The sequence below is a fragment of the Loxodonta africana genome, chromosome 7 (assembly GCF_030014295.1).
Source record: "Loxodonta africana isolate mLoxAfr1 chromosome 7, mLoxAfr1.hap2, whole genome shotgun sequence".
Taxonomy (NCBI): Eukaryota; Metazoa; Chordata; class Mammalia; order Proboscidea; family Elephantidae; genus Loxodonta; species Loxodonta africana.
This window is the reverse complement of record NC_087348.1, coordinates 8236888-8250475: the sequence shown is the minus strand read 5'-3', so window position 1 is coordinate 8250475 and position 13588 is coordinate 8236888. Positions and strand designations below refer to the sequence as shown.

Sequence of the window (13588 nt, the reverse complement as noted above, 5' to 3'; positions counted from 1 at the left end):
CTAATCTGTTGAATGAAATGTAGGCAAGTCTTCCTGGAGTTAAGCAGCTTTGTCTTTGATGTCTTCTGCCATGCAAAAATCTTTATCTACACACTCAAACCTATACGTTTTTAAATTTGCCTTGTTTCATGGTTTTTTAAGGCTCGATTTTGGCCCCCTCAAGGATCATTGTTTTCATATAATTTTCTGTTTCATTAAACTTTTTATCGTGGAAAATGTCAAACATACACAAAGGAGAATCATCTCATTATCTCTCTATTGGAAATTCCGTAAGGGCAGAAACGGGCTCTGACACTACACCGTCTCCAGCTTCTGCCAGGACCTAAGCAACCTCAGGAATGTGTTTGCTAAGAATGAACTCATGGCACGAGGGCTTCTCCAGGGCTTTTGCCGCCCAAAGGAGGCTGGGTGGGGGGCGGCAGTTCCGGGAACCGTTTGCCGACGGAGGGCGTTCGTCCTGCACTCTCCTGCCTGGCCAGGCCTTTCCGTGGACACCCCCCCTGCCACCTTTGGGCCCGGATATGACCACGGCTGCCTGAATGGGACGAGCCCTGACTTGAACTGAATAAAGTTTTTCCTCGGGGCCCACTGCTCGGCCCCACCCGGGCCAGAGGCCGACTCTAGGACTAGGCCTCTGGCCTCCGGCGCGGCCCGCGCGCACCCCCCGTCTCCGTCCCCCCACATCCCCCCCCGCCCCCGACAGTGGCGGTTGGTCGCGCGCCGTCCTCTCTCTCCCACCCCCTCACCTAACGAGCGGGCTCCAGGCCCTCTGGGATTGGCTGCGCCTGAGTGCCTCTCCCTTTAGCGTTTCTGATTGGCTGAGGGCTGAGCGGAATGCGGGTCCCGATTGGCTGGATTAGCGCGCCTGCGCGGCGGGGTTCTCGGTCGCCGGCCATTCCTGGGGAGGACTGCCGGTCGGCCGGACGTTTCGCTTGTCGCTGGAGGAGAGGTCTTGGCTCTCCGGGAAGGCGGCTGCGACGGTAAAATGAAGATATTCGTGGGCAATGTCGACGGGGCCGATACGACGCCGGAGGAGCTGGCAGCCCTCTTCGCGCCCTACGGCACGGTCATGAGCTGCGCCGTCATGAAACAGTTCGCCTTCGTGCACATGCGCGAGAACGCGGGCGCGTTGCGTGCCATCGAGGCCTTGCACGGCCACGAGCTGCGGCCGGGGCGCGCGCTCGTGGTAGAGATGTCGCGCCCACGGCCGCTGAACACCTGGAAGATTTTCGTGGGCAATGTGTCGGCTGCGTGCACGAGCCAGGAACTGCGCAGCCTCTTCGAGCGCCGCGGACGCGTCATCGAGTGTGACGTGGTGAAAGGTAACGCGGGGACGCGCTCGGGGCGGGCGCGCGCGGGCACTGCTTGTTAGCCACGCCCCTGTCCCGGGGGTCGGCCACTGCGCGGTGGGGTGGGGCCCGCAGGGAGCGAGGCCGGAGGTGTTGGGGCGCGTTGGGCAGAGCCCCCTTCCTTCCCTGCGGCCGGGGCACCATTCACCCCGCGGGAGGAAGCGGCTCTGGGTGGGCGCGGCGGCCGCTGCGAGCCGAGCTGCGGGGCCGGGGACGCGCCTGCGAGACTTGCGAGGGTTCCGGGGGCGCGCCTTCCCGTCGTCTCCCGGGCCGGGCACCGAGCGGAAGTTGGGAAGTGACGGGCACAAGCCGGATCATGGAGCGGGGAAGATTTCTCCACTTCCCCACTTCCTCTGCAGACGTCGGTCAGAGCGAGGGAAGAGGGAAAAGGTGGGGGCTCACGCCCCAAGGCCGCCCTCGCGTTCCCTCCCGATGAATGCTCCCGAGCGGAAGGTAACGGGGCCCTTGGACGTTTCTCGGGCTGGGATCTGTTGGTATTGTCTGGCCTGGGTCTACCAGAACAGTTACTCGCGGGTATAGAAGGGGCCCTTTCCGAACTACCTTGGCCTTTGACTGTTGTAAGGTGGGTTAGACGTGGCAGGTCTGCGCTTTCCAGACCCTCAACCTTGGATTTTTCTCTTTGGGCTCGATCCTAATCTCTAAGCTGGAAACCCCGGCCACTTGCATGTGGAAGGAAGCTTGTTTTAGGAGGGCATTTTCTCCGTGCCAAGCCAGTGCCCCTTGTCTAGTCTATTATAAACTTGGTAACTTTGCAAGGGGCACAATTTGTGTTTGGGGGAACCTCGGGGGGCGGGGGGCGTGCCATAGGTCTTCGTTAAACATTGGCTAAACATGATTTACTTATTAGCGGTAATGCTTTAGTAATCTAATCCTTAGGTTAGGTCCTTAGTTTGCCTTTAAAAAAACAAAATGTATCGTAATTTAGGTTTGACTTTTTTTTTCTGGTGGTGTAGTGGTTAAGTGCTGCAGCTGCTAATCAAAAGGTCAGCAGTGCGAATCCACCAGGTGCTCTTTGGAAACTGTATGGGGCAGTTCTGTCTAATGGGGTCCCTGTGAGTCGGGATCCGCTCAAGGCAATGGGTTTTTCTGGTTTCCTTTTTCAGACCCAGTTGCCTTTTTTCATAATCTGGGTTCTTTTACCCTCGGGGCGCCTTTTTTTTTTTTTTTTAATTGCTGGCAAGATCTGGTGGCACAGCGCTTGTGTATGTGGTCAGCCTGCATTCCAATGGAAACAGATCAGAGTTAACGTTGCCCTGCCAGCTTCTCCTCCCCTGCTTCTGGCGTTGGAGTTATACCTGCTCATTCCCTGTGTGAGAAATTTTGAAGATAGGAAATAAATGTGGGTGCAGGTGCTTATTCCTACCGAGATACTTGATTTGCTGTTCTGGAAAGACACATCTTTTGGGCCGTTCCTTGTCTTTTCTGTAAATAGGGAAAGTGTGAAAGTGTAGGTGTGGTGGATTACCACTTCATTGTTTCCCTCAGCTCAGGGTATGCGAGTCCACAACTATCTGGAATCAGGCTTTCCTCCTGGGTGCTCTGAGGCAGGCTGTAGAGTGCGTGGATTTTGGTTTTTGTTAAAATTTTTTGCTTTTGAGTAAGTGAGAGGAGCTTCAGATCAGGCACCTGGCCAGGAAATGGATGGTGTATGAGACTTAGTGTTCTGTATTTAACTGGCCGATGTTTCTTTTGTGGTTTTTAGGCAGGGTGGCTGCTAGATTGGGAGACTAGAATCCACCAGCTGAGGGCAGTCTCCATGGAATTCATGTGGTCAAGAAGTTTGCTTTTGGGTGGTAGAGAAAGCCGGGCGTTGGCCTGCGTTTGCTCAGGACCTCCACCAGGTGACGGGGTGAAGTGTGTACTCGGGCATGGCTTCTAGGCCTCCTGGCTGACTCCCTGGGGGAGCTGGAGGGAGAGTTCTGTGCCTCTTGTCTAAGCGCTTGAGTGTGCAGAAACGCACTGACCCTCTCGTGGTGGAGTGGTGGTGAGCTGTTGTTTGTAGTCATGCTGGAGTGTATCACAGCTTCTGATGCACTTTGATGATGGGGAAGATTTGGGGATCTTGTTCTTCACTGACGCCTTTCTGTCTCTTTGGGGTGAAGGAAAGTGAGGTTTTTAAGTTGAGAATGCAGTGAGAGAGTGTATCGCTCTGTCGTTTGGGGATTGAGAACGGGCATTTGATTGAGTGTTGACTGTTAGGTCTTTGAAAAGCACAAAAGCTTGGCACTGTACAGGACAACCAGTTCTATTTCAGAGGAAAAAAACCTTGTTGCTTGGTTACCCCAGCAGCTACGGTAAGATTAGATTTGTACAGCAGAAATTTCCATAGCAGTAACAGATTGTGACTGCTCTCCACAGCTACATTCTATAGGGTACTCAAAAATCAAGTAGGAAAGTCACTGGCAGCTTCAGGAACCATTTCAGATTTCAGGGTAGCTCTGAAAGGCAGAAGGGGAAACTGTCTCTGCCTTTTTTTTTTTTTTTTGGTGGGTGGCCAGCCGTTCTTTTTCTTACACAGAGCTTTATAGTTTCAAATAAGAATTTTTACTTTTCTTGGAATAGGAGAGCTTGTTTTACTGGATTCTCTTAACTTTGGTACTGGAGGAATTGTGATGCCACCAGACCGTTAGGAGATCTCTGCAAAATATTGCTTTCTAGTCCCTTTCCTGCATCGGGTTTCTTTCAGAGCTCACTTTCTTGAACCTGCTTTCTAGGCATGTGGATCCCTGGAGTTCCCTAGATCCCTGATTTTTCTTCATTCTCCTAGGAGTAGTTAGGTTTCCAGGCATCATTGATAGCACCTTAGGCGGTAGTTGATCACCTAGGTCTGAGTTTGGCACTTAGCCTTGATGTCATTGTGTCAGCTGGACAACCTATTCGCACTTCTTTCCAAAGTCAGGCTTAGGAACTTCCTGATAGAATTTGGTTATAATTGTATCAGATTACTTTGGGGGGGGGGGTTATATAGCTCATCTGGGTAGTCAGTTGACTTGTATATGTGAAATCTTGGTTTTCAAAGTGTTTTATCATTTGGTGTCTTAATAAAACGTAACTAAGTAGTAGGGAATAGACAATGGGATGTTGTTGTGCTCCTGTAAACTCAGTGAAATTGTTTTGGATGTTTTTCCTTAGGTTATTCTAGTCTCAGGAATATGGCATGGTTCCTTAATATTCTCTGAGTGCCTGGAGCTTCCACTTACCCTTTTCCTTGTCTCTCTACAAACTTCTGCACGTCTTTGTTCTTTCTTTACTTTGAACAGGACCGCCTTCCTGCCATTGCTTTCCAGGTGGTATTGCTGGTTCCCTGAAGGTCAGCTCAGCCTCTGCTTTTAAAGAGATCTCAGACCACCAGCACCTGTTTTAAGCTCACTCCACCCAAGGTAGATGAGAGATCAGAGGACAGGTCTAGTGCCCTGTGGCTTGGCTGAAGGAACACTTACGCTTTGCATCATTGATAGATAATCAGGTTCTGGCTGTGGGGGTGTGAGGACACAGTTGTGATAGTCATTTTGATCTTTTGTTATCTCTGGTAAGTTCCAAGTTTGCATGTATAGATGGCATTGTGTCTCTAGTGTTTTACTGGAGGCAAGAGATAATACTCTGTGGGAAGTAATAAGCCTCTGGTTATTCCTAGAGTTCTGTGGAGTTCCTTGTTGTTATATAGCTGTTTATATTTTCCAAGGTACTTTTGTCTTCTTATTTGAATCTCCTAATGCTGAGATAGGTAGGGCAGATTAAGTTCCTCAAAATCTTACAGCAAGTCAGTGATACAAATCTGGACCTAGAAATGAGGCCTTTTAACTCCTAGCCCAGGATCTCTTCTGTGCCACACTTCTGACTTATTATACTTGACTGCTTTTGTTCCTATTAGTATGAGAGTTTGAGTTGGTGGCATAGCTCTCAAATCCAGAGAAATGACTTGCGTTATAGGAGTAGCTAGTGAGTACATCCCATTATGAAAGCTTCTAGAAGATAGGACACTTGTTTGGAGGCTATTAAAAGGGCTTCTTCTCCTTGAGAATGCAACGTTAATAATTTTATCCAGGTAGTTGTTCATTTTTTAAAGCTGATCTTTAATGAGAAAGATGGGATCCCGATACTTGGAGTCCATCTTCATGTAGTCACAGGTCCAGAGTGGGGTCAGGTGCATGGCCTTATGTCCCACGAGCAGGAACTTCCCATTGTCTTCACATCTTCCTTGTACCATTGTAGATTGTGAGTATGGAAGTAACCAAAAATTGCTTCCTGCTCCTCTCTGTCCTAAAGTTTTCTCACCCTACGTGGTAGATAAGTAGGACTTTGAGATCAACACCCTGTCTGAGAGCCTCTGCTTTGGAGCTGGGTTGCTGAGGAAATAAGCATGAGGGCCTCAGGGGTAACCTGCTCAGCGGAGCCTGCTAGCTGTAGTAATAACGCAGCTTCTCCCCTGTCGCTGTGAAACCAAATCTTCCGTGTAAACAGCCTGCTCTGTGGACAGAAGCCCAAGGGATAAGGTACACTTCTGTCCCTTGATGAGGAAATGGGAGAGGATATAATGTGGCCCGATGTGGAGGGGGCTTGGTCGGAACTCCATCAGGAGCCTTAGTTTCCATTCCTACACCTCATTGGCTTACATGGGGTCTAGCTTCACCCCTTCTGAGCTTAAATTCTCAGTCATACTACAGAGTGCTGCCTTATATATTGATTTCTGAGGACTAGTCCAGTGTAATGAGGTGTCGCTGAAGAGCTGGGATTCTGGTCCTGGCTCTGACTCTTACTAGTGTTACGATTTGGGGTAAACCGTATAAATTTCTTGAGCCTGTTTGCCCATCTGTAAAATGGGGATAACAATTTTTTGTTCTGCCTACTTTATAGGATTGTTGTGAGAACTGTGAAGTGCTGTGAAAAAAGAGAGTGATGATATTGGAATTCTGTGACCTGCTCGTTGAAGTCTAGCTCTCTTGTCTTAATTGGACACTGGGCTGAGAGATGGGCCATGCCAAGCCATGAGTGGTCATTTGCAGTGTTTGAGAGCGAAGCCTCGGGCGAGCAGTAGTGTTTGTGAGCTTGGGTTAGAGAACACCGGATGATCGAGTGGTCCAGCACCCTTTCCTGCATATTGTCTGCTGGTTTATACTTAAAGGAGGTGTGAAGATTTTTGTCCTGTGTCGCAGTTCATCTTTGCTCTTTCTTCTTTCACCAGGAAGTTGGGTGAGGTGGCAGGGGGAATAGGGAGAATGTGGAGAAGACCATAGGCAAAGAGGACTGCGTAGGGCAGTCAGAACCTTTGTTATGTGGGAGCTACGTTTATGACTTACTCCTCAAGAGAAGGGTTTGGAGGCCTGGTGATAGCTGGCAACAGCTGGGTGCTGTTGTGTGTCCAGTTTGGGACCCATCAGGTAGCATGCCCTGCCCCCCTAATTGCTAACCCTCTGTCTGCTGCTTTATCAGACTACGCGTTTGTTCACATGGAGAACGAAGCAGATGCCAAAGCCGCCATCGCGCAGCTCAACGGCAAAGAAGTGAAGGGCAAGCGCATCAACGTGGAACTCTCAACCAAGGGTCAGAAGAAGGGGCCTGTCCTGGCTATCCAGTCTGGGGACAAGACCAAGAAACCAGGGGCTGGGGATACGGCATTCCCTGGAACTGGTGGCTTCTCTGCCACCTTCGACTACCAGCAGGCTTTTGGCAACAGCACTGGTGGCTTTGATGGGCAAGCCCGTCAGCCCACGCCGCCATTCTTTGGTCGCGACCGCAGCCCCCTGCGCCGTTCACCTCCCCGAGCCTCTTATGTGGCTCCTCTGACGGCCCAGCCAGCCACTTACCGGGCCCAGCCCTCAGTGTCGCTGGGAGCTGCCTACAGGGCCCAGCCTTCTGCCTCTTTGGGTGTCGGTTATCGGACTCAGCCCATGACAGCCCAGGCAGCCTCTTACCGTGCTCAGCCCTCTGTCTCCCTCGGGGCCCCGTATAGGGGCCAGCTGGCCAGCCCTAGCTCCCAGTCTGCTGCAGCTTCCTCACTTGGCCCTTACGGTGGAGCCCAGGCCTCAGCCTCGGCCCTCTCCTCCTATGGGGGTCAGGCAGCTGCAGCGTCTTCACTCAACTCCTATGGGGCTCAGGGCTCCTCCCTTGCCTCCTACGGTAACCAGCCATCCTCTTATGGCGCCCAGGCTGCCTCTTCCTATGGAGTTCGTGCAGCTGCCTCTTCCTACAATGCCCAGGGAGCAGCTTCCTCCCTAGGTTCCTACGGGGCCCAGGCAGCCTCCTATGGGGCCCAGTCTGCAGCTTCCTCACTAGCTTATGGGGCCCAGGCAGCATCTTACAATGCCCAGCCCTCGGCCTCCTACAATGCCCAGTCTGCCCCCTATGCTGCACAACAAGCTGCTTCCTACTCTTCCCAGCCTGCTGCCTATGTGGCACAGCCAGCCACAGCGGCTGCCTATGCCAGCCAACCCGCCGCATACGCTGCACAAGCCACTAACCCAATGGCTGGCTCCTATGGGGCCCAGCCGGTTGTCCAGACCCAGCTGAATAGTTATGGGGCTCAAGCATCACTGGGGCTGTCAGGCTCCTATGGGGCTCAGTCGGCTGCTGCGGCCACAGGCTCCTATGGGGCTGCAGCTGCCTATGGGGCCCAGCCCTCTGCCACCCTGGCAGCTCCTTACCGCACGCAGTCGTCAGCCTCCTTGGCTGCTTCCTATGCTGCCCAGCAGCATCCCCAGGCTGCTGCCTCCTACCGTGGCCAGCCGGGCAGTGCCTACGATGGGGCAGGTCAGCCGTCTGCAGCCTACCTGTCCATGTCCCAGGGGGCCGTTGCCAACGCCAACAGCACCCCGCCGCCCTATGAGCGTACCCGCCTCTCCCCACCCCGGGCCAGCTACGACGATCCGTACAAAAAGGCTGTCGCCATGTCGAAAAGGTACTGTATGCCCCTCCGCCTCTGCCCCCAGCTGGGGCTTAGGGCAAGGGGCTGAGGTTGGCAGGGGAGGGAAACTGGAGCCATCGGCCTCTCCCTCTCTCTTCTTGCCTCTACTCCTGTGGGATGTCCAGAGGCTGAGGGGGGTGGTTTCTGTGAACTGCTGTGGTCACGAGGGTTTAGGTGGAGCACAGGGCTCAGCCTGGGGCGGGGCCAACCAGTCAGCCTGGGAAAAGAGTCACCTGTCTAGGCTATCCCAGCCATTGGAGCTACTGCCTGCAGGATGTGACTTTATAGCTTTTCCCACCATCTCAAGTGTCCTTAAGCCTGTCACGTGGTTGTCCCGGCTTTGGCAGGGGTGGGTATGAAAGAGTAATCCCATAGCGCTCCCTGGCTGAAGGCAGAGCGTATGAGGTGCGTCCACTTGGTGGGAAGCTGGGACCTTGCTTTCATCCGCCGTTCTGTTGATAAACAACCAAGGTCTTTCTGTGCAGGGCCCAGGGGTGGGTAGTTTGCTTGTGGTTTGGGAATGTAGACCAAATCCACCTTGGCCAGTTCAGAAGGGCGGGCTTCTGTGGAGGGCTTGGTTTCCCACTGAGTTGAGCCCAGGCTTGATTTCGTGGCCTGGATAAGGTGATGAGCCTTCTGACAAAAATCTTGTTTGTTGGAGACCAATCTGATCACACCCTCCCGATCCCCATTGGCATCTCCCCCATGCCCACCTGGAGCCCTCGCCTCAATTGTCTCATTCACCAACTGTCTTCTTCTCTTGACTAGGTATGGTTCCGACCGGCGTTTAGCCGAGCTCTCTGATTACCGCCGTTTATCAGAGTCGCAGCTCTCGTTCCGCCGCTCGCCGACAAAGTCCTCGCTGGATTACCGTCGCCTGCCCGATGCCCATTCCGATTACGCACGCTATTCGGGCTCCTATAATGATTACCTGCGGGCAGCTCAGATGCATTCTGGGTACCAGCGCCGCATGTAGGGCCATCCGGGGTTGGGCACCACAGGGAGGGGAGGAGAGGTGGGACAGGGCACAGACCCAGGTTATAACTGCTTGGCCCGCACCTCTCCTGTCTGCGGTTTTTCATCCCCTCTGCCTGTGGGCCTTCCTGGAGACGATCCTTTTGAGTGCTCAGCAGTAATCTACCTTGTTCCTTTGCCTCAGCAGCGTATCTTGCCACTGGCTCTAGATCTGCGGTTTCCCCTCTCCCCTGCCTCCCATCTCTCCAGAATGGGAATTCCTTTTGTTTTTATTTTTTCCCCGGCTCCCTTTTATTTTTGTGCGCGATATTTAAGGTCGTCTGGATGGGGAAGCAACCTGCAACTGAGGTCGGCGGCGCCTTTTTCTTTTTAGATGTGAGGGAGGCCAGGAAAGGGTTCACTTAACCATTTCCTCTGTGCCAAGCTGTGCCAGCAGTCCAGGGGCCCTGACTTTGTCCCGCTATAGACTGTTGAGACTGGGTTCCTGTTGGGACAGTCAGTTGGTTTAGATCCAAATCCCTGCTGACCACTGATGTTCTAGCTGATGTTGAATGGCACAGTCCCACTTCCCCATCTCCCCAAGTAGGTGGTGTTAGAAAACTTTAATTTCTTTTTCATTTTGTATGGACTACAATAAAACTTGGGGCAATTTGCAGTTTGGAAACCTGGTCGTCATTGTCTTAATTGCACTCAAGTTTCAGAGGAGCCAGTTATGATATCCAGGAAGACGTGACAGCTGAGGGGAGACAGCCAGAGAGCCCAGGGTGGGTGAGGAAAGGTTTGAATGTGGGAATTAGAATGATGTCTCTGCCACCCCCAGGAATTTAACTCATCGTCATCCTACTGGCCTGCCATCCTTAGGGCTGGAGAGTCCAGATCAAGTTGCTTAGACTTCTCAGCCCTCAGCTTGACTTAACCACATGAAAATGCAGTAAGCGTATCGCCCCTTTTCCTCTACTGATGCTTGACCATGTTTCCTGACTTGTCTCCTGGTCAGAAACAACTTGTGCTTCCAGGGGGGTGGTTCCGGGGTTTGGCTTCTCAAGTGAGGCAGCCAGCCGTGGGGAATGGGCTGTTTTGGTGCTTGCCTGGGTTGGTGGGTCTTGCAGGCAGTGGGCCGAGTGAGTGCTGGGGCTGGGACCCAAAAAGGAGCCAATATTGGGGTGGGGGTGATGTCAGCATCTGGTACTGCCCTGTCTTTGGAGGAAGAAGGGGCAGGGGCAGTTGGAAGCAGGTATGGGGGATTCTGGCCACAGACCTCATATTTTGCCTATTGAACTTCACTGTGGAGCATCCTTCCTGCGTCCTGCCAACCCAACCCCTGCCATCGTTGTCACCTGAGACTTCTTTCCCTATCTCTGTTGATAGGACCTTTCAGATATCTTGCTGGGTTTATATTTGAAATGTCACAATAGACTCTGGGAAGGGAGTTGAGGTGGAAGCATAACCAAGTAGGGGTGCTGGGGTTGGGTGAGGAATTAAGGATTCTTCCTATGCTTTTATTCCAGGTTTGGGGTTAAGAGAACCAGGACAAAAATATATGGCAATTCCAAGCGGGGACAAGATGGAGGTTTGGGTTTAATGATGGGCAAATGGAAGAAGACGGGTTGGATGGGGTGGTAATAGAAAAACCTCCCGAGTGTACCGTTGGGTACAGGGGGTTTAGAGGCTCAATTTGGGAGGCTGTCAGGGCAAGATAGCTTTCCAGGGGGGTAGTGTGTAAATCAAGTGGAATTCTGGTGGGTTCTCTTCTGCTTCCTTCACTGGCTTCTTGTGAACATGCTTGTGACAGGTAGTTTGCCCAGATGGTCTGTTCCCTCTGCCCAGTGGGCAGAAGCATACTGTCTTTATAACTGACCTCTTGTAGATGCTAAGTGGAGCAAGCCCAGGGAGTCCTGGGACCTTAGCTCGTTTGCTTTTTTGTTCAGTGCTTTGCCTCCAGGTGTTTGCTGCTCCTTATCTTTTCTTTTGCAGCACTGGGGAAGAGTGGGAGGGGGTGTTTGATAGGTTTCCTGTCACTTTCCTGCAGTGAGGACTGGCCAAGCTAATAAGCCTACCTGTGGTTAGTTAAGTTACTACCCTGGAAAATTGAGGGTTGATTGTAGGGCGGTGATTGTGGCCTGTGTATTTGTAATATTTGTCAGCGTGGCTTTCTGTCATCTTTCTTTGAGGATTTTGCAACTGTCCCAGTCCCTGTGAGCAACAGCTTAATGTGCTCTCTGGGCCAGTGTTCATGGTTTTTCATTGCCGTCCAAGCTCTTAGTGACTTGGCTTACGTGATCACTAACTGCCTGTCATTTCTCAGTCCTGATGTCCTGGCTGCTTCAGCCCTCAGGCGGCTTCTTCAAGCCAGGAGGAGCTACAAAGTGAAATCTTCTGTGATTTTTTTCTCTCTCCCAGATTGTTTTTTAAAATCTCCCTTCCCTTCTTTTTATTTAAATTATGCCACCTGTGTGAATTCTGTAGTTCATTCTCAGTACTTTGCTTTCTGTAGATTTATGATTTCCAGGGTCCTAAAACTTGGGGAAGGTTGGGTTGAGTGATGAGAGGACAGCTTTTTCATATGCATTTTGGGGAAAAGGGGTGAGGAATGTAGGCTCTTAGTGTCCTTTCAGGCTCCTGCAACTTCTACACTTATCATCTCTACAACTTGGCCTGCATTGGAGGAGTTTTAAATGGTTTGTTCCTGGAACAAGACTAAGTAGAAGCTTCCAGTCTTCATCAACCTGCTGTCTCCTGAGGTTTGGACCTTGTTTCCTCTTCTGGAGGTGTTGGGACTATCACTGAGGGGTCAGCGTCGGTGGAGAGGATCCTTGTCTAGTCAAGCCTAATTCAGCTCTTGCGAGTCTGTGCCCAGACTACTGGTTCTCCAGGCACTTTGCCCTGCCAAGCCCTATACAGCCAAGTGAGTGGACCAAAACATGGGATGGATGAGGTCTTAATGAAAGCAGGTCCCCTAGCTTTATGGACTAGTATGCTATGCAGTAGGAGTTTGAGTAATAGAGAAGATGGATAGCATATGGAGAATTACCTTCACCGAAACTATAAAGGGGCCTTTACAGTCGTGAAGGGTTAGATTTTGTAGAGTTTCCCAGGAAAAAAGTGTTTCAGGTCTAGCTCTGAATCATTTGAAATGCTGAGTCTGTAGGTTGTTACGAGTCAGAAGCTACTCGATGGCAGTGGGTTGGTTGGCTTACATAGCCAAGTCCTTGGGCCGAGAACCTTGAGGAGCTTACAGTCGCGGGAGGCAGGACCTAGCTCAGTGAATAGTCAGTAAACAGTGCTAGAAAGTGATAGGTAAGAGAGGAGAGGATGGGCCAGTCCCAGTAGTTAGAAAACACTTCCTGGAGATGGGATTTGTTTGATTTGAAGACTGCCTTGGCACGGGTAATGTGATTGAGACTATTGGCTCTAAGATCAGATGTCCTCTGAGTTTGAATCCTGGCTCTACCTCTTAGCTGTGTGATCTTGGGCATGTCAGGGACCCTGTCTCAGTTTTTTCGTCTCTAAAATGGGGATAATAGATAACATTTATTGAACATATGCTAAAGCACTGTTAACAGTGCTCTTCATACGTTAATTTACGTAATCTTCATAGCAACCCAAATGAGTTAGGTAATTCTTTTAAACCTGCTTTACAAATGGGGAAATTGAGGCTATAAGTTACTAACTTTTTTAAGTTCATATGGCTAAAAAGCGGGGAATCTACGATTTGAACCAGCCCTTGAATCATCCAGGGCTTTGTAATCATGCCGTGCTCCTGTTGGGAGGATCAAATGAGAACACGTGACACAAAGGGCCTTGTGTAGTCGTTGCTCGTTAAATGCTAGCCATCTCATTATTAGAAACAAGTTAGAACATTCTGGGGACAGTGGTTAAGAGCTTAGCTGCTAACCAGAAGGTCAGCAGTTTGAATCCGCCATCTGCTCCTTGAAAACCCTGTGGGGCAGTTCTACTGTGTCTTATAGGGTTGCTATGAATCAGAATCAACAGTGTTTTTTTTTTTTAAAGAGCAGCACACAGCTGAGCATAGAACTTCGGATGTAGACATGAGTTCAGCACATGTGAATGACAGCAAAGGGGGTGAACTGTTGTAATGACTGGTACCTAGGAGTGACTGTTAGGCCACCAGAGCATACCAGCTTGAGCCACCCCCCGTTCCAGGCAACTCTTGTAGGTATAGAAAAGAAAGTTTACTATACAGAGTAGGTACCTGCAGGGTTGGTAAGAGGGTGTAAAGGAGCCCTGGTGGTACAGTGGTAAGCACTCGGCTAACTGAAGGGTTACCAGCTGCTTTGCGGGAGAAAAGACCTGGTGATTTGCTCCTGTAAAGATGACACTG

At 51.2% G+C, this 13588-nt stretch overlaps 1 protein-coding gene across 2 annotated transcripts; it reads left to right on the top strand.

Moving 5' to 3' along the window:
* The first annotated feature begins 874 nt into the window (after nucleotides 1-874).
* Nucleotides 875-9364, top strand: RBM14 (RNA binding motif protein 14). 2 transcript variants are annotated; one of them, XM_064287731.1, is made up of 3 exons: nucleotides 875-1322; nucleotides 6801-8265; nucleotides 9040-9364. In XM_064287731.1, exons 1-3 carry the CDS (start codon nucleotides 986-988, stop codon nucleotides 9245-9247), a joined length of 2010 nt encoding a protein of 669 aa, XP_064143801.1. In that variant the 5' UTR covers nucleotides 875-985; the 3' UTR covers nucleotides 9248-9364. The 2 variants fall into 2 exon arrangements, with proteins under 2 accessions (XP_064143801.1, XP_010597317.2); XM_010599015.3 differs by lacking the exon at nucleotides 875-1322 and adding an exon at nucleotides 1544-1802.
* The last annotated feature ends 4224 nt before the right edge of the window (nucleotides 9365-13588 follow it).